The sequence below is a fragment of the Manacus vitellinus genome, unplaced genomic scaffold (assembly GCF_001715985.3).
Source record: "Manacus vitellinus isolate BGI_N305 unplaced genomic scaffold, ASM171598v3 scaffold_31_pilon, whole genome shotgun sequence".
NCBI classification, from domain to species: Eukaryota; Metazoa; Chordata; class Aves; order Passeriformes; family Pipridae; genus Manacus; species Manacus vitellinus.
In genome coordinates, this window is record NW_021940379.1 from 8,931,212 (window position 1) to 8,950,190 (window position 18,979).

Below are 18,979 nucleotides of genomic sequence, written 5' to 3' on the forward strand. Positions count from 1 at the left end.
AGCCAATAGACTCTTTCCTGTGAATATAATAATAATAATAAGAGGCTGTTCTAACACATGGACTATTTTTGTACTAGAATTTGCTAACTTGTAATATGGAATTTTATTTGGCCAATAATCAGGCTATCTCTACAAAGTCATCTTGTAGGAAATTTAACTCTAATTACAAAAGCTATGTTTCAAAGTAATTCTACCAAATTAACATGTCATCATCAGGTTTTTAATTTTTAAATGTTTGTAAAAGGCATTTTGGGGGGAGGGGGAGGGATACAATGGGGTGGCTCTTTTTGTAAGTACAAAATAAAAGAACATTGCATTGGTTTAAAAAAACTCAAAAAGCAAAAACATGGTCTTGAATCATTACAAAGGGCACAGGCATCTCCAGAAATGTCAGCACAGGCTGAATCACGTTAACGTGTCTAGAAAGAAATAATTGTGTCTGGATGATCTGTCCTCTGAAAGCACGATCAGACAAGTGCTGGTGATGTCTGCAGGCAGATACAGCCCCAAGTGGGCGAGGAGAGGGAGCTGTGTGGGAGTGCTCATCATCTCACAGCACAGCCCAACAGCCTCCCCTGACTGATGGACGTGGTCAGTGCTGCAGCAAGGAATGAGCTTCATGCATTTATGGCCGTGTTCCTTGTGGAGTGCTTTTGGAATTCCACTGAAACCAAATCAGTCAAGTTGTTTTCTTCCCCAGAGTGTGTTTGGTGCTGGGAAAGAAGCAAGTGACTGTGTTGGCTCTTTCCAGGCCCTGCTGTTTGGGTGTGCCTCAGTTTGAGCCTTACTTTGAAATGTTTTTGAGTAAGAGAATTGGAAGGAGTTAAGTGTATTTAAACCCTTGCAAAAGGGCCGTTTCTCCCCTAAACTTCCAACAAACAGTATCCTTCACCCTCAGACTGGCTGTGCTGCTGTGGCCAAGGGGACTAACCCCTTTCACAAAGGCAGCTCTGCAGTTATGTGGTTCTCTGGGTCCTAGAGGGAGGATGTGTTCTTTAAGGCACAACCCCTTCATTTGCAGGGCTTTGTGCCCTCTTCTCTTCAGCTGCCAGACACCAGCTTACAGCCCTTGTGCAGGCTGAACGCAGACAGGGTCCTGAAGAGCAACAAAACAACTGCCTTAGCAGGGATTCAGTGTGGCATCAGTGAGTCTCCAACAAGCAGCTGGAAATGGAGTGACAACACAGTTTGATGCTGTGTACCTGGTGGGGAAAGTGAAGGTGATGAGGAAAGCCAAGCAAGTCCCCTGAGCTCTAGTCCCAAAGGTTTAATAGCAAGAGCCAGTTGTGGCAGTGCTGTAAGTGATTCATTATGCTGTTGCCAGTTCGTCTGCACTCATGGGAGCAGCCTTCTGTTCCTCGGAGGAGAACTGTAACAACACAGATTCATGGAATGTTGGGGCTGGAAAGACCTTCAGGCTGTGTTCACCTTGTGTTCACATGTGCAGCCAAGGAGCAACTGATGGGATTAAAACAGGGGATAAGGCACCATGTTCTGCAGAGAAGGGCAGTCTGGTCCAAAGCCTGGTGCAGTCAGTGGGAGTCTGGGAGTCACTTCTGTATGGGTTTGGCTCCCAGTGACTCTGTGTGGGCAGCTGTAAAGATGGTTTAACAAGAAAGGAACAAATGAGCATGGCTGGGTTTGGAGGTGTTTGATAAGTGAAAGCTCTGGCACAGGTGCTTCTTTCCTCCTCCTAAAGGTGTCAGGATTCTGACCATCCTCTGTTCAGCCTTGTGCTGTTTATACCAGTCTTATAATGAAGGTTATTTAATGGGATTTAAAGGTAATTAGCTAAGGGATGGTAAATTCTTCTTTGTTGTTGAGTCTTTGAAGAGGTGCTGAACTATTTTTCGTGAAGAGCTATCTCCATGCTGGGCACCAAGTTCTTCTCCCTATTTTTTCTTGGGAGATTCTGTCACTGCCCGACAGACCAGGAATATTATGATTTTAAATTCCATGGAATAAAATATTTAAATTAGGAGGAACATTTTTCTTATGTTGTTCATTTTCACATTTTCTGCTACGTTCAGCACCTTCCTTTTCCAGAGGGGGCTGTGAAGGCTCTACCGAAGGCTGTATCACACTGTGCAAAGGGGGCTGCAGTGCCACCAGCAGCACCCACTGCCCTCTGGCCTGGCCTGTAAATGATGAGGAAGTACCTGTGCCTGAGTTTCATCTGGGGTACGTGAAGCAGAATTTTACATTTAAAAGCAGGCAGCTCAGAGGTGCCAAACAGCACTCACTTCAAACACACACGCACTTTCTTCAGGGAAGACTTGTGACCATTTATTTTATTAAGACAACTTCATAAACTGTAGTTGCCTTTTTAGAATCACAGAACGTTAAGGGTTGGAAGGGACCTTGAGGCTGATCCAGTCCCACTCCCTGCCATGGGCAGGGACACCTTCCACCAGCCCAGGCTGCTCCAAGCCCTGTCCAACCTGGCCTTGGACACTTCCAGGGATGGGGCAGCCACAGCGCTCTGGGCAGCCTGTGCCAGGGCCTCACCACCCTCACAGGGAAGAATTCCTCCCTCATCTCCGGCCTGAATTTCCCGTTTCGGTTCCCAATCACTCCCTGTGCTGTCACTGCAGCTCCTGACGGAGAGTCCCTCTCCGGTGCCCCGTAGCCCTGCAGGCCCTGGAAGGTTCTCCGCTGCCTCCTTCCCTTTTCCAGGCCGAACATCCCACCCGGCTCCCCCAGCCTTGTCCCCGGCCCGGCGCGGCCCGGAACGCTCCGCCCGCCGCCGCAGTTCCGCGCCGTGCGCGGCGTTCGGCTGCACCGGCGAAGACGCGGCCGGGCCGGAGCGCGGGCCTGAGCCTGGGCGAGAGCGGGCCGGCTGGGCCGAGCGCCCAGGGCAAAGACAGGCACCAGAAGGACAAATTGAGCTGGGGTGAGCCTGGGGGTGCGGGAGGCCGGCGGGCTGGGCCGGGCGGGCTGGGCCGGGCCGGGCCGGGTCTGGGTTCGTGGTCTGGGTCTGGCTGGGCCGGGTCGGGGTCTGGGCCGCCCTCAGTGCCCCCTGTCCCGCAGGTACATCACGTGCGCCGAGTACACGCAGTTCTACGGGGGCAAGAAAGCAGGTAAGGGGCCGAGGGGCCCCCCCGTCCCTCTGGGCGGGCGCTGGGGGGCCCTCCCCGAGCACATCTGAGCCCCAGAGCTCAGCGGTGCTGCTCGGAAATGTCCCCGCTGAGCGTCCCCGCCCTCCAGAGTCCTGCGCCCGCCGGTGGGGCAGAGCCCGGGTGCTGTTAACCGTCAGATTTAAACGCGGCTCTGTTGCGATCTTTTGGCCATGTAGTTTCAGGGCAGGGGAGCCTGGTAGAGTTACAGGTTTGCAAGCTTTGCTGTGTTATCAGCAGTAAGTTGCCCACTGACATAGCAAAATATAACTTTCAAATGTTTCTTTGTTACCTAGAATGCAATGTGTTTCTTAAACTCAGTTGTATGGGTTTTCTTTTCCCATGAACAGACCTTCCTCGAACTAATTTTAGACGTTTATCATTTGATCACTGCAGGTAAGACAACAGATTTACATTATCATTATTAAATGATGCATCTGTTTATCAGGCTGTTGACACTGAACCAAAGCAGTTACTTTCATTGCCTCCTGCCTGCTGGGACAGTAGTGTGGCAAGAAAAACTTCATTAAGAACTGAAACAATATCTACATTTACCATGTTAAGTGTCTGCAGAGGTGGGAGCTGATGGCTGAAAGAATACACAAGTGACTGTGTACATTCCAGTCTTTCAAATCTGTGCATTCAGGGCTTGAGTCTACTTTTCCCTGCTCAGAACATGCTTGGTCAGTCACTCCTCTTGCTGAGGCAGGGATTAGGTAGATTGAGGGAATATTTCAGCCATTTTTTTCTGTTTAGAATTTACTGTTTAAAGTGCTGGAGGGAAAGAAGGGAGTTGGCAGAATTGGGTTAAAAATCCTCTTGTAAATTGGGTGGTTCAAGAAGTTACCTTTCACATCTGCAAACTGCTGCTGCTTGGCCAGCAGCTGCCTGGGCTGTGGAAGCATCCCTGCCGTGGGTTAGGGATGTCACTGCCAGTTGTTCCCCAGCCCACTCCAGTGCAAAGACAGGGAGTGTTTCTGTTGAACCATCCTTTGTGCTGCTGAGCCCCAACATGGCAATGAAAGCAGGTCTGGGGGTGTTACAGCATCCCCTGGCTCTGTGGCTGTGAGTGATGGCAGCTACAGGTTCCTGGGGGCAGCACCAGTTCCTCTCATGGATTTTGTTCTTAATCTAATTTATGTAGAGTCAGGGCATTGGCAGCCACTCAGTATTTTCATTGGTATAGGCCTTACTTTATTGTGCAAGTGAATCAGCAACATATTATTTGCCTCTGTCACCATGATTTCCAGCTGATTTTGCTGACAAGAATGTGTTCTCTCTTTTCTAGTTTGTCTCTGCAGCCGTTTGAATACCCAGTTTGCACACCAGATGGGACAGTCTTTGACATACTGTAAGTTACTGCCTGAATTTACCTTTATTTTTGTGTTGTTGAGCTGGTTACAGCTGTTTAATCATCATTTGGTCTTAGCAAGTTGGCAAGAAAAATAAGAAAATGCCCATCTAATAGAGGTTTCTGATGGTGTTTGTCACTTATTACTTTATCCCTTCTTTTTTCAGGAGCATTGTTCCTTGGATAAAGAAATATGGAACCAATCCAATCACAGGAGAAGTAAGTAATGATGGATGTATTCACATCAGGTCTCTGCTTTCCTTATGCTCAGCTTCCTGTTTAGTGTATTGGAGAAACAAAAATGCCTTGGTGAAAGCAAAAGAAGTTTTAAGGGGAGTGCTGTTTTGAAGATCATATTTGTGAGATCAGCTTTGCTGAAATGAATGTAGAGATTTACTGGGGATCTCTTTTTAGCTGAAAAAAGGGAGGCTTTGGAATTTTAGACCCAGTATCCCCTCACTTCATCATGCTGATGATCCCTGTAGTAGAAAATAGTCGGTCTGTGTGTGGAAGAAAGAGGGCAGCATTACATATATTTATTTCTTATAACTGGATTGTAAATAGTAGGCAGAGGAAGTGTGTGGTTTGTTTATGTGAATTCCCAGAAGCTCTTGCTGCCTTACAGGTGTGGCCTAACGACATGTGAGTAGAAGAAATAGGAGCTCTTCTGTCCCTGCTGGTGCTGCCCAGAGAGCCTGACTGGTCACTGCTGGAAAAGGCTCTGTGCTGTGGCCTCATGTAGGCAGAATTCTGGTCTGTGCAGGGCAAGGGGCTGGCACATCTCCAGCTGGGATTAAATTTACAGCAGTGTTTCCTTACCCAAAGGGTATTTGGTGTTAGGCAGATTAAAGAGATTAATAGATGATATTATGAATGGTAAACCTAAACTACAAAATCTTTTGAGTTATCTTTCAGAAAGCTTTTGAGTTATATTTCAGAAAGCTTCTCTCACGATAGTTCACTGTGAGAGTGGGATTTCAGTGCCTTTGTGGCTTTCTCCCCACTTTTTCTGCATAAATGATAATTATGAAGGGATTACTTTCTGTAATAGGAAGAAGCTGTAAAGCACCAAATAAATATGAGGTACAGGAAATATTTCCTTGTTGGAATTATGTTTTTTTTTTCTGATGTGTTAGAAAAAGTGCATTGTTTATGAGGGCATAGAGGAAAATTTTAAGCAGAAATTGTTGCTTGAGCTACTGAAACTTATTTTTTGCTTCAGTGTGTGCAGTTCCTTTCCCGGACACTGGGAGGCAGCCACTGCCCAGGACTGGGGGAGGTTTGCAGATGGCTCTGGGCTGCGAGATTGCTTCTGAAACATCTTGTGTTTGATTAAAGATTTTCCCAGCAGGCAGATATGAGGTGAAGCTAAATACAGATGCAGCATTCCTAACTCTACATCTGAACAGTCTGTCTGAGACTCCATATCTTCCTGCAGGTGTGTTTGTGCCGTGGAGAGATGATTGAAGGTCTTTCTTCACACATGAGGAGGCCAGTGTATTGTTGAGAAGGAATGCAATTACAGCTGTTTCATTTGGGTTTGCCAGCCTCTCACCACCTTGCTGCTCTGCATTGGCTGGCAGTTTTGGGCTGTTGCCAGATCAGTTTTTTTCACCCAGAGCAGCTCTGTGACACCTGCTCTTGTTGCAGACTGTGAACTGTGATGTGGTTTAAAATTACTTGGAGTAAATGCTAAGCAAGAAGTGTAATGTGCCCAGTGGTCTTGTGTAATACAGAGAGAGGGAGACTGTGAAAATATACTTGGTGAACCATAAATGCTCAAATGAAGTCTGGCTTTGAGTGGAGCTCACCCAGACTTGTGCCTCTCTGTTTGTTCTGCAGTGCACCTCCAGCTCTCCTCAACATGCACCCCCTTCTCCTCTGCATCACTCTGGCTGGGCAGCCCCTTCTTCTCCCCTTTTGTTGTTGCTGGACTGCTGCTGTCCAGCTCTCTCCTCCCCAGGACAGAGGTGTTCAGATCAGCTGGAATCAAAAGGAGCCCCTTGTTGTCCAGAACAGCACCCAGCCCTGCTGAACCCAGCCCTGTGGAGCTGTAGGTCGAAGAGTGGCACTGAAGGAAGAGTTGTAGCTTGGCCTTTGTTTCCTAGAGGGCTAGCTCAGATTTTTGGATGGGGGAGGAAGAGGATGGGGTGCTGGGACAAGGCAGGGTAGGGGCAGAGGCAATCAGTGGACTGAGCTTGTGCATCCCTGCACTGTGCTGTCCTCTGTTTAATCTGTCACTGTGTGTGCACCTTCTGTGCCCTGTGCAGCTTGCTCGTGGAAACCAGAGGGTATCTTCTGTAATGAACTGGTGACTTACAGAAAGACTGGGTTTGTTCACAAAGGAATTGAGCCAGATCAGCTGCAATGCCATGTTTTGTACAGGGTTTTATGAAGTTACTTTGCACACACTGGTGATGAGGCTCTGGAGAGTTTTTCCATTTATTTGTCTTGAAGTAAAAAATTATAATGAAATCCTTTGTGGCTTGTACTTCTCTTATTATGGTTTGCTACAGGACAGATGCTTAAGAGAAGTCAACAGGCTGCTTGGAACTGGCGTTAATAGTGCACTCTTGGCACTCACTAATTCTGTCTGGCTTCTTATTTCTGAAGTGGACCCCTCAGTGGAGAACTGGAGAGCCTTGCAGTCATTAATGTGTTTGTCTTCACAGTGCTCCAGGGTAGGACTGTGCTCCTCTTTTATTAATTGGATGTTTGTGAGCTGATCTACAAGGGAGTTCTCTGACTCTTCTGAATCCTAAACTATTGGACCAGCCTTCCTTTTAAAGAAATGCTGCAATGCAAAGGTCACAGTTGTTCTTTTATATATTTAAAATATTTTAATATTTTTCTTTTGTTTTCCTTTTCTAGACTTTCTAATGGCTTATGGTTTATTTTTTTTGCTTTTCTGAACATTCTCCTGAAGTGCAGTAAGGACACCAATATCCATTTAGGAGAAACATATCACTGTTGACCCTTGCCTAGAGTTTCCCATAAATTATTCCAGAAAATAACTTTAGATTTATTCCCCCCCCCTTTTTAAGAATACATTGGGATAGAAAATGCTTATGTTACTACACCAATGATTTTTGAAGAAACAGTGCATCTCTTGCAGCTCAACTACAACCTGTCAGTCAACATTGGCTCCTTTACTTTTTTTGGCAGCTTTGTTAGGACACTGCCCTAGCTTATCTTTACACTAAAATTGCATAAAATAAAAGAGGGAAGTCATAGTTAGCTCATTCCTTTTTACTGAGAACAGTAGAAGTTCTCAGTGAACTTGTTGGCTTGGGGAGAGTTGCAGGCTTGCCAGGACGTTTCACGTTCTGCCAGCCAGACCAGCATGCCCACACGAGGCAGCCAGCTGGGCTCAGAGACCTGTTTCCAAGGAGAGAGATGGGCCAGAGCATGTCTGGTTTGTTGGAATCTCAAGTATGAACAGATGATAGAGCAACGTGCCTCTTGACAGGAATTTCAAGGAAATTGTTCTTTGTTGCATGGATATGTTATATGTGGGCTGAGCTATTTTTCCTCCTTTGCACTGTAATGTGTCTGATGTCAATACCTATTTTTTCCACTCTGTTCAGTGGCATTCTGACTGTGTGTGGGCAGGCCAGATTATTGTGGCTGTACTTCAGCCCTGGCCAAGGCTCTGTAACCGTGGACATATGTCTCTCTTTCCCTGTCTCATGAGTAGCTACTGTCCTTGTCTCTTGTTCCCCTTTTTCTGTGGGAATTTAGTTCTTTTGAACACTGGAAAGCCAGTTGATTTCTGCTGTTTGCTTCTAAGGCTTTGGTCCAAAGTCAATTTTGTGACTGCTTTAAGTGCATCTACTGTTTAACTCATGTCGAGGGCTCCCTGTGTGAATTCTTTCTGCACTGCTTGGAGCACACTGCAGTCCATGTCTGCTGATCCTGCCTGTCCCAGAGAGCCAGCGCCCTGTTAAGGGCCCTGTGCAGCTGTGTGGCTGTTCTGTGTGTCTGTCTTCAAGGGTAAACACAGCTCAGTCGAGTTCATTTAGCTTGGGCTGAACATGTGCCCAGGAGTCAGGGGAGGAGACCTGGAGGTGCAGTGTGATGGGTTTGTGAGACCAGCAGTCTCATCTCTGCTCCAGATGAGGCAGAACACACTGTGCTGTGCCCTGTCTCATGCAAGGTTAGGATCCACACCTGCAGGCCAGAGAGAGCATTTTTTTAGCGTCACAAGCTTGTTACTAGGTTAAAGAGGAAGATTTTTATAAATTCTGAGGGTTTTTTAAGAATTAGAAAAACCTTTTGCTTGGACTGCCTCTGAAGATAACCATAAAGAAGAGCCTGGTGCATATGGAGAAGTAGTAGAACCACTGACGTGAACATGAGAACTAACTTTGAAGTCAGAAGGCTGAACATCTCTGACTTTTTCCAGTGAGACATCTGCCTTTTTAAAAGAGAGGGCTGGACACAAAGTTTTGCTTTTCGTACAACATAAACATTTGCTGGTTTTCTCCCACACTCTTAATCCTGTGTTTACCAAATAAACCTGACTTGGAGTGGAATTATGGCTAAGGTGATCAAATAACTGTGGCAGTGCAGGTGCCTGGCTTGTGCAGTGCCTGTGTGCCCAGGCTGTGGGAACAGCAGAGCCTGGAGCTGCCCTGCCCTGCAGCAGGCACCTGCAGTGGGAGCAGCAGAGCCTGGAGCTGCAGTACCTGCAGCAGGCCCCTGCCATGGGCACTCCTGCCCCCAGTGCTGCTCACCAGGCCTGCAGCAGGGACCTCCTTCAGCATTGGTTTGAAGTGAGGTTGGTGAGATGATGCTTGCCTGAATAGTTACAGGCATTTTCAAAACCAATAGCTTCTTACCCTCAAAAGAAAAAATTGCAACCAAATCTGTTATTTCAAAACTTTGGAAAATCATTCTCAAATACATTCCTTAAATATATTAATAGCTAATTGCTCTCCCAAACGCTGATGGTGGTTGTTACCTCATTTTATGGTGAAAGCATGGTTTCTTTTCAATTTGATCAACTAGATTTCAGTCAGTCTCATAGAAATTGGTTGCTGGTCTTGCAGTGAAGCTTGCTGACCTGTTTTGATGAAGAGGATATGGAGATTATTTCTTTTACTGCTGAATTTATTAATCCCACTTTAAAAAGGAACAAACAACCTTACAGCCCTTTTTTTAGTGCACTTAAAAAAGTCTTTGGCTGTCTAAATAAGGGAAATCCTGCCTGAAAAGGATGCAGAAATTGGAGCAAAGATGAAACTTCCTTAAACATAAAAGTGTTTTTACCATGTATGTATTTTGAAAGCATAGATAGAGAAATAGAAAGCATTGATAATAATTTCTTTACCCGAGGAGTGAGCATAATGAGAAAGAGGGATTAGGTATTTTTCCTACTTTGGCAATACTGTGAATAAAGAAAGTGCAGTGTGTGAGCAGTGTGGGGAACAGCAAGGGCAGTAGTAGCAGGTGCTAAAGGGCAGTTTAAGTTCCAGCCAGGGCTTTATGGTTCACTACAAATTGCTTTCCACTTGTATCAAATGATCAGTGCCGGGCCCGTGTGTTTCAGGAATGGATTCCTGGGGGTGGTTGGATGAACTTCACACACTGAGGAGTCACAGGTGTGGAGGTCACAACCACAGACAAATCCAGCCCTGAGCTGAGTGGAGCAGATCTGGGGCCTGAACTAGGAAGAGGACAAGTTCAGGTTTCACGAGGCCCTCCTTGGCTAACTCAACCCTGGTCTGTGCAGCAGACTGCTGCTTTCATTGTGTTATTCCAGGTGTGTTTCTAGATAAAGAGTGGCAAATAATGGGTGCCATCAACGAGCCTGTGGTTTGAAGGTGACCCAGTGGAGCAGTGTACGTTGTCAGGAAAATGTAATAGCTGCAGATAATGTTCACTGGGATGCATTTTCAGGGTGCTTGTCTGGACCTTTCTGCAACGTGGTGGTAATGTTACCTTAGGATTCTGATGATCTAAAAATGACACATTGCAGCAGGAGTCAGATATTCCTTGTGATTTTTCCTCTTTTTCTCTTGAAAATTTTGTTCATTTACTGCTTCCAAAGAGATTATTCTTACTTTGAGCTTTTTTATCCTTTCTCTAGATACAAAATGTTGAGAAGAAAATGCTGTGCAGCCTTCCACAGGCAGGCTATTTCCACATCAGTTTTCCATATCTAGAATGCTGGGACTGTCTAATTAAGAGCAAAATAGTTTGACCAGTTGAGATATTTTTCATTATGTTGAAAAATCCAGGAGTGAGTCACATCCCTCTTTCACTGTTTTTTATCTCAACACCAGAACACAGCACCTGAAATCCAAGTAGTCTCTGCTGCATTTTCTCCCTGGGGCTTTGGATATGAGTGATCATTTAGGTGGATCAGTAACTTCAGGTATCATTTGGATGTAATATGAGTGATGTATAAATGAGAATTTTAATTCTTCTCTAGAGAATGCTTTTCACATACGTGCCAGAAGAAGTCGGCACATCTTCAGCTTTGAAATTCAATGTTTCTTAATTTGTCTAATGCAACTCAGTCAGGTCTTCAGATATTGCTTAAATTTAAATGTCAATTGCCCCCTTTTTTCCCTTTTGTTAAACTTACCATATTTTTTCTTGTACATTTGAAGTGAGTTATTTTTCTTGTTTATTTGTAAAAAAAAGTTTCAGTGGGGGATGGGAATACAGTTCTGTTCTGGGTGAGTAATACATTATTACAGAGCACAGAACAAAGCTTACAGAAATAAAACCCAGGAAAACTTTGCTGCTGAAAAATGATTCAGACAAATCCAGCTTGGTTTTCATGTGTTGCAGAAAGAAAGGTGAAATGATCAGAAAAGTGGAAGATTGTCTGGGGTCCTCGGCTCTCTCACAGTCTGCTTTGCAAACTGCATGCTCTGCCTTGAGCTGGTGTTTGCTTTCTGCCTGCTCTGACTGCTGAGAGGTTCTTCTGATGGTTTCTCATCTGATAGATATCTTCTGTAAATTTTGGGGTTGACCAACTTAGTCTCGTTTGGATTTGTGCCAGAATTGCCCTTCTCTCTGTTGGTGTTTACAGCTGTGTGTTTGGCATTTTCTTGTTGAGACTTGTATTTTCCTGTCAGATGTTTTCGTGCCTTTAAGTTCTTCATACCCTAAATGGTCACAGTTGCCCTTCTCCCCATCTGTTAAATTTTAATATGTCTTCTTTGAACAGAGTTAATCTTAATCATACGCAGTAAATGCTGTGTGAGTGCCTGGTACAGTGGTAGGAAAATTGTCTAATCTCTTCCTGAAATACTTTGATAATACTTTGATATATTACATATGATAGCATAAGACTGAAAACAGTTTCAGTGTATCCGTTTAGATGGAAGGATGCTTTGAGAAAATGGTAATTTATTGCATTTTTTCTTGATAAGCTGGGTCATTTCAGAAGCAGGTACTTATTTACAAATAAGAGTTAGCCAGGATGAGCAGTGTTGCTTCCTATTTCTCTTTTTTGTTTTGTTTTGTTTCCAGTTGAGTGTTGCTGCCTGTGTTTCTGTGGCCAGGAGCAGCCTCTCAGCCAGGGGTGGTTGCAGCAGCCTCGTGCAGCACCTCCCTCCAGGGGCACTTCTGTCTGGGCAGCAGCACAGGCTCTGCTCGGGTGCCCAGAACCCACTTTGAACGAGATGAACTCTTCAGTGTGCAGAACTGAGCTGTGCCATCTTACCCCATTTGCCTCAGAAATCATTAGCTTTTAGTCAACAGTCTAAATGAGTTAATATTTGACTAGTGACCGTAAATTTTCAAGGCTCTTGGATAGAAACATGAGGACATGATTCCTGCCCTGAGGAGTGACCAGGAAGCCATGTGTCATAACTGAAAATGGTCATAAAACACTGGAGGGTCAAGGGGATGAAGGTCCCACTGAGGCTGGTATCCTGAAAGATGACTTCTCTTTTGTTGGCTTTTCTGAAAATTTCCCACTCTCGTTTGTTACTGACAAACATGGACAGTTGGTTGTTGTTCTGGAGTTGGATCTGTGTGTTTTAGAACAGTGTGCTCAGCACCACTAAGAGTTAGTCTTTATCTGTTCTGAAAAGAGGATTTATTTTTCAATTCCCTGTATCTTTGGGAAGCAGTGAGGGTGAAGAAGATGAGATTTGCCTGTACTCACTGTTCAAGTGCTTTATCAAAAAGAGACATTTAAAACCCTCCAGTGTCCTGAGTCACTGGCCGAGCTGCTGTGCCTCCTTCATGCCTTGCTCGTGGGGCCTGTGGTGGTGGTGGGCAGTGTTTGATCCAGTAACCCACCTCTGGACACAGGCAGATACACGACTCTGGCATTATTTCTAATGCATTATATCCCTTACAGCAAAAAAGCATTTACATCTAGGTTTTACAGACTGAACAGGTGGTCTCTTGTTTTCCTTTTCTGTGTTTTGGTGAAAGTGTGCACATTGGATGGGATTTTGTGGCTGTGACACTTGAAAAACTAGCAGCTGTGAAGTGCTCTAGCCTTAAATGAGGTGCAGCATGAGGTTTCCCACAGATCCTTACTTGCCTGTTTTTCACTGTAATCAGGGACTGGAGTTTTGGTGCTTCTGCAAAGCTTTATTTTCCTTGAACCGTGTCATATTTGGCTGTGGGTCTCTGGATTGACAGACTTCTGACTGCATTGAGGCTGCAGGTTTGATCTTGCACGTGCAACCATACATCTTTTTCTCATGGTAATTTCTGTTAATGTGCTCTTTGATAGAGCAACGTTATTGCTGCTCTCTGTGAGCCATGTGTGTTATCAGGCATATCTTTATGATTCTCTGGACAAGGCTTTGGTGACCATATGGTGTCAGTTTAATTAACTTTTAAATATGTAAATACAGTGGTCTGGAAGTGCATAATGAAGGATCTTTTGTGACCATTTCCATATTAGTTTAGCAGTGCACAAAAACTGCAGTTAAACAGCAGCTTCATCCCAGAACGGGAATCGAGGATGGCTTTTTAGCCTTTGGGAGGCAGTTGTCCACATGATACATGTCAAGCGTTTTTACTGTTGAACTGAACATAGAAACAATACCTTAAATTGTGAGACTGTTCTGGCCTCTTGGCTCTGACCCCAAATTTTTCATTAAATATTAAAATACATGAGGATGGCTTATCTTATTAAAGCAGTGCTGCAGTCACATACCCTAATGTGTAGACTTGAGGATTTCCAACACCCTTTATCCTCACTAAATCCATTTACAAGATCTGAAATAAGTTACATTATACGTGGAGTTATTCCAATACTATTTGTTCAATTCATATCTCCATATTTTTGTAAGATTTTATAGCAGGGAAAATTGTAAGAGGGCTTCTTAAAATGGGAAGTTGTATACAAAATTATATGTAACAGGTCTCATCTTTAAAGGATCCAAAGAATGTAATCTGAAATTCATTTGCTGTTGTTAAGCTAAATTTGGTACTTGGTAGGCCATGCTGGGTTTTAGTATCAGTAGTTCTGGCTTTCTCTTCTCTTTACAGAGGTAACTCTGTGTTGCTGGTTTTGGTGGGATGAAAACCTACCAAATGGCCACGCCAGCTCTGAGTGATTTTTGTCAACCAGTTGAGACATGACACATTATTTTACCCCCTAGAGCTTCCTTGGATTTTTGTGTATTCCTGGCAGAGGCCATTCAGTGTGTTCCATCAGGGTGCTGAACATTTCAGCCCTTCCTCAGTTGCTGTTGTAGAGCAGGAAGGTCTGTCTGTGCTGAACACAACTCTTCCCACCCATCCCAGCTCTGCCCACGTGTGAGCAGAGGTGGCTTTTCAGGCTGCTGTGGATCCCACCAGGCCAGAGCCTCATTAACAAGAACGTGCAGCCACGGACCAAAGAGGTTCAGAGAGTGTAACTAATTGCTGTGTGGGGATTGTAGGTCATTCTTCATGGAGACACAACAGCAGTGACAGGGAGGGATTTCATTGCAAACAATGGGCGTGTTCCACCCAGGAGCTGCCCCAGTGCCCCACTGACCTGCGGGTGGGCATCCTGGAGATGCTGCCCTGTGGGATCCCGCAGGAGCCGGCGCTGCCAGCTGACAGTGTGCAGGGTGCTGGGGCTCCTCGCTGCTGCAGGAAAGTAGGTCATGGCCAAACCTAGCCTTGGCTGCCTTTGTGGAAGTGTGCCTGGGAGAGAGGAGTCAGCTGAGAGAAGAGCTCACACGGTTTGCATTTGGTTTTTTTTAGCCCTTCCTTGCTGTGGAGCAGCTGGCACTACGTGCTGTGAAATGCATCTGCTTTCCAGTATTTCTGCATAAAATATTTTTAGAAGTGAATATGCAGCTCTTATTTCTGCTTAGGGGAAGTGGCAGATGCTTGTGGCCTTTCATTTTCATTAAGAATTTAGAATTTTGATTAGATCAAGTGTTTTTAATAAACACTTTATTTTCCCTTGCTTTCTTCACTGGAGGGTAGCTGAAACTGGATGGTAGGTGTGTGTCAGAGAAACTCAGGTTGGAAATAGTTTTGAACTTGAGCTGTGTATGCTATATTTTTGTTCTCTGATGCATTATTAAGAAATACATGAAGACAAGCACTTTAACTCATTTTGGGATTCATTCATTCCTGCTGTCTCTCCCCGTGAGGGCCGGCGCTGGTGTGTGGCATAATGGTCATTTCCATGGCAACAAACTGTGTGATGGTGCTTGGAAAGCTCTGACTTTTGATGGAGAATAAATAAAAGGAGATTCACACACACACAAGATAATCCTGTTTTCATGTGAAATGAAGAACTTGAGAGGAAAAAAATAATATTACACATGTTGCCTGTATCATGTTCTTTCATCCTTTCCTGTGGAGTGTGTAGGTCTTGCACAACTGGACCTCCCAGCAGTCCTGGGGTGTGGACTCCCTCCTCTGCAGCTGCTCTGTGGGCAGTTGTCAGATCCTGCAGTTGGTCTTGGGCACTGAGCAGTCCTTTGTAGCAGATCATCACCTGTTCTGGGGCTCCAAAGATTTCCTTTGGCCAGACACTGATCCCCCTCTTGCCTCGCCACACAGGCCGAAGCACAGAGCTGCTCCAAAGGGTGTGAGTGCACAGGCCAAGGTCACTTCTTCAACATGAGTCTGTTGGGAGGCCAGTCTGCAGCAATCAAAGTTTATAGTAGTCATACAGCATTTCACTACAGAGTTCCCACCCTGGAAGCAGACTCCAGGCAGTGTGCAGATCTCAACTCCTCCTTGACAATCACCATTTTTTTATTTACTGTTGTCGTGTAAGTGCTGGTCTCAGTGGGGAGCAGATCCAGCACGAGCAGCTGATGCACCATGAGTAACTGATGCTGAAAAATAGCCTTTTTCCCTATTATGGAAAGATGTGACCTGAAATACCGTATGATTTCCCTGGGTATGGAGTCAGAGTCCAAGGGCTTGACAGCACTTCTGATGATACATCCTACATTGCCAGATGAAACAGTGCACTGCAGCTTTTGCTGCCCTGGAAGTCTGCATGGCAGTTTAGTCTGTCTTTTCTGCTAAATTTCTGTCAAGGTCTAAATCTGAATCTTCAGTCATGCTAAACTGTTTCTTAGCTTGATTGCCAAAATGGTTTGGTGGCTTTATGGTTTGGTCCCAGCTGAATTGCCCCCTCTGATAGGCAGCAATGATCTTTGCCTCTTAGCTTTCCATGCAAAGTCCCCTTTCAGTTTGTGCTAAGACACAGTGCAACTTCTTCAGCTTATTCCCTGTGGTTGGCACTGTACTGTGTCAAATACAGCCCTGTAAACAAATGTATCCCAGTTCTCAGGCTCTGGGAGTCTTGTTTTGGTGGGCTGTCTGTGACTTAAATTCCCAGGGTTCTGATGATTCAGACAACTTGCAAAATATTATTAATAAATTGTGTACTATTAAAATCCTAACAGTGATGTTACAGTTTCCTTTTATTTCCTTAGTTACATTCTGTTGTGATTAATCTTTTTAATGCTTTATTTTCTTTAGAAACTAGATGCCAAATCACTTATAAAGCTGAATTTTGCTAAAAACAGTGAAGGTAAGTGCAGTCATTTTCTGTGATGGTGTTTTGTTGTCTTTTGGGGTTTTTTCCTTAATGAGTGCTTTAATAAATTCTAGTTTATCTTACTCATGGTAAAGTTACATAGTTTTTGTTCTCTATCATGGTTTTTATTTTTTGAGTAGAATAACTTCTCATGAGTGATATGTTTACCTTTAAAGTTCAATTTCTGTTTTTCTTTACACTGGGGAGCTGTAAATTATTCAGCAATTTCACTTCACTAGAGCTGCTACTGCAGCAAGGTACTGTTTACTTTAAGGAAAGAATCAGAAAAGGCCAAATTTCTGTAATGTTATCTTATTTCTAACTTGCCTATGGCAATATTTGCTGCTCACTTGGTTTTGAACAGGTTTTTGTTTATAAAAGGGATTAGACTTAAATGAACATGTGGGATTTTATGAGTAGAAGCACACAAGACAGCAGCCTCGAGTTTTATTTCTGCAAGATAAAAAATCTGCCATCTAAGAGAGGATGCTGGGAACAAAAGAGAAGAGTGGAGATGAATTCATCTGCTACAGAGCAGATAATGATTTCTTTGAAATGAGTGGCAAAGATTAGGTGGGAATAAAATTCTGGAGTGTCTGTCTCCTTATCTTACCAAAGTCCATGGACTACAAGCTTTCTCTGTAGCTGATGGATTTCTTCTGCACCTTGTGTTCCATCTGTCTCAAGAGCAGGGTGTTAAAAATTGATCAATAGTTTCTGTGGCCAAGGTTTTTGAAAAATACTGTGATATTGTGCTTTCCTTAAAGGAGTCCAGTTCATAATGCTGGTGTGGAATGATGACAGCCAGCCAGAAGCCTTTTCCTTAGGAGGGTGCATTCTGTGGCATTAATTGATCAAGGGAAAATGCAACAAAAGAGGAAAATTAACATGTTGTATTTCTGTCCATCAGCAACTTTTCTTTAAATCTTAGCATGTAGGATGGTTGCTACATATGAGGATCCTCTCTGTTCACACCTGTGTGATATAAAAGATCTTTGGGTATTGCAGTTTCTTCCATTTAATGATCCCTCCCGAGCTGAGTGCCTTCTATCCAGATCAACAGGTAGTTTTGCTTTTGCTAGAACTGAGAACATGGGCCTTTGCTCTCTGTTATGCAGCTGGAGCGAGCCCTCACATTGTACCAGTGGCTTGCTGTGTCCATCACTTGGGCCATACCCTGAGGCCACTTCCAGAAATCCCTTTCTAACCTCCCTCTCAGTGTCAGTCCCTGGTGGCAGTGCCTTTCCTTCAGCTCTGCTGGCAGGAGCAGAGCCAGGCTCAGGTTTACCTCGTGCTGGGCTGGGAGCTGCCTCTGGCTCTCTGTGGGTGTCTCCTGGTTCATCTCTGGGGGTGTTTGTCTCTCCTGTCTGCCGGTGCTGTCAGCAGCCTGTTCTGGCCTCCCTGCTGCTTTGGATTTTCAAGTGGTAATTAGGGAAAAAAGAGCCAAATAGGCCCAACTTATTTCAAAAATCTCACCCAAACCCCCAGGTCTAGCAAACTGATCAAGTATTAATAATCTTTTTCTAATTACTTTCTGCTGAGATCATCCAGACATCTTTCTTTTTCTTCCTACATTGCCCCCCATCAGTTTGCTTGCTGTTGACATGCTTAATATTTATGCTGACCCTCCTGGGAAAATTCACAGCTTGATTAGAGCAGAAGCTGGGTTCCTTTTGAGTAACATGTTCAAATTTAATGGCATCCTGCTTACCACAGTTGAATACAAATGCTCCCCTCTCCTAAAAGCACAACAGCTGCTGGGAACTTTTCTGTAGGATAGAAGCTAAACTTTTATTCCTGGGAACAAGAGTGTTCCAGAGCACTGGCCATGGTACAGGGGACAGGCTCATGTTATCAGTAGGTCTTTGGTTACAACAACAGGCTGGTACTGCTCAGATGTCAACCAAGTCAGACAAACTTCTGTGTCGGGGGATTGAAGGCAATCGATTTCAAAACTTGCTTGTTTTATAGTTCTCTGAAGTGTTACTTTTTCTAGCTCTTTATCTGCCACTGGAGAATCAAAATGTTGTTAAAACGCCATTAAATACTCTGAAGTTACACTTCATATTAAAAATTAATGTAAATATTCTCCACGGAGATAAGAGAAATTAGCTATTCCAAACAGTTGCAAGTCTTCATGTGAAATTTAAACTTTTTTACCTTCTATCAGGCAAGTACCACTGTCCAGTGCTATTCACTGTATTCACCAATAACTCCCATATTGTGGCCATCAAGACTACTGGAAATGTATTTGCCTATGAGGTAGGTTCTCTTGCATTTCGTTATTAATGTTTTATACTTGATGCATTTCATTCAAGATCACAGAATGTTTTAGAAGGACAGGTAGATTTTATTCTTATTTTACTGCCAGGGAAATTAAAGAGGTGAACCAACTTCACAAATTTTTGTCCAACCTTTGCTATCAAAATAGGAACAACCTTAGAATGTGAATTAATTATGGTTTTAAAACCTTTTTTGAAGTTAATCTGCATGCACTGAATCTTGTAGATCAATATGAGTAGCTTT

General features: G+C 44.2%; 1 protein-coding gene across 1 annotated transcript in view; it reads left to right on the forward strand.

The window, feature by feature from the left end:
- Window positions 1-2,147: 2,147 nt before the first annotated feature.
- Window positions 2,148-18,979, forward strand: part of PPIL2 (peptidylprolyl isomerase like 2) — a 67,024-nt gene continuing 50,192 nt past the window's right edge. Inside the window, exons 1-8 of the mRNA XM_029961223.1 lie at window positions 2,148-2,181; window positions 2,677-2,867; window positions 3,014-3,080; window positions 3,467-3,512; window positions 4,405-4,467; window positions 4,635-4,686; window positions 16,396-16,447; window positions 18,624-18,715. Coding sequence (XP_029817083.1) covers window positions 2,148-2,181; window positions 2,677-2,867; window positions 3,014-3,080; window positions 3,467-3,512; window positions 4,405-4,467; window positions 4,635-4,686; window positions 16,396-16,447; window positions 18,624-18,715 — 597 coding nt within the window. The remainder of the gene's footprint in view (window positions 2,182-2,676; window positions 2,868-3,013; window positions 3,081-3,466; window positions 3,513-4,404; window positions 4,468-4,634; window positions 4,687-16,395; window positions 16,448-18,623; window positions 18,716-18,979) is intronic.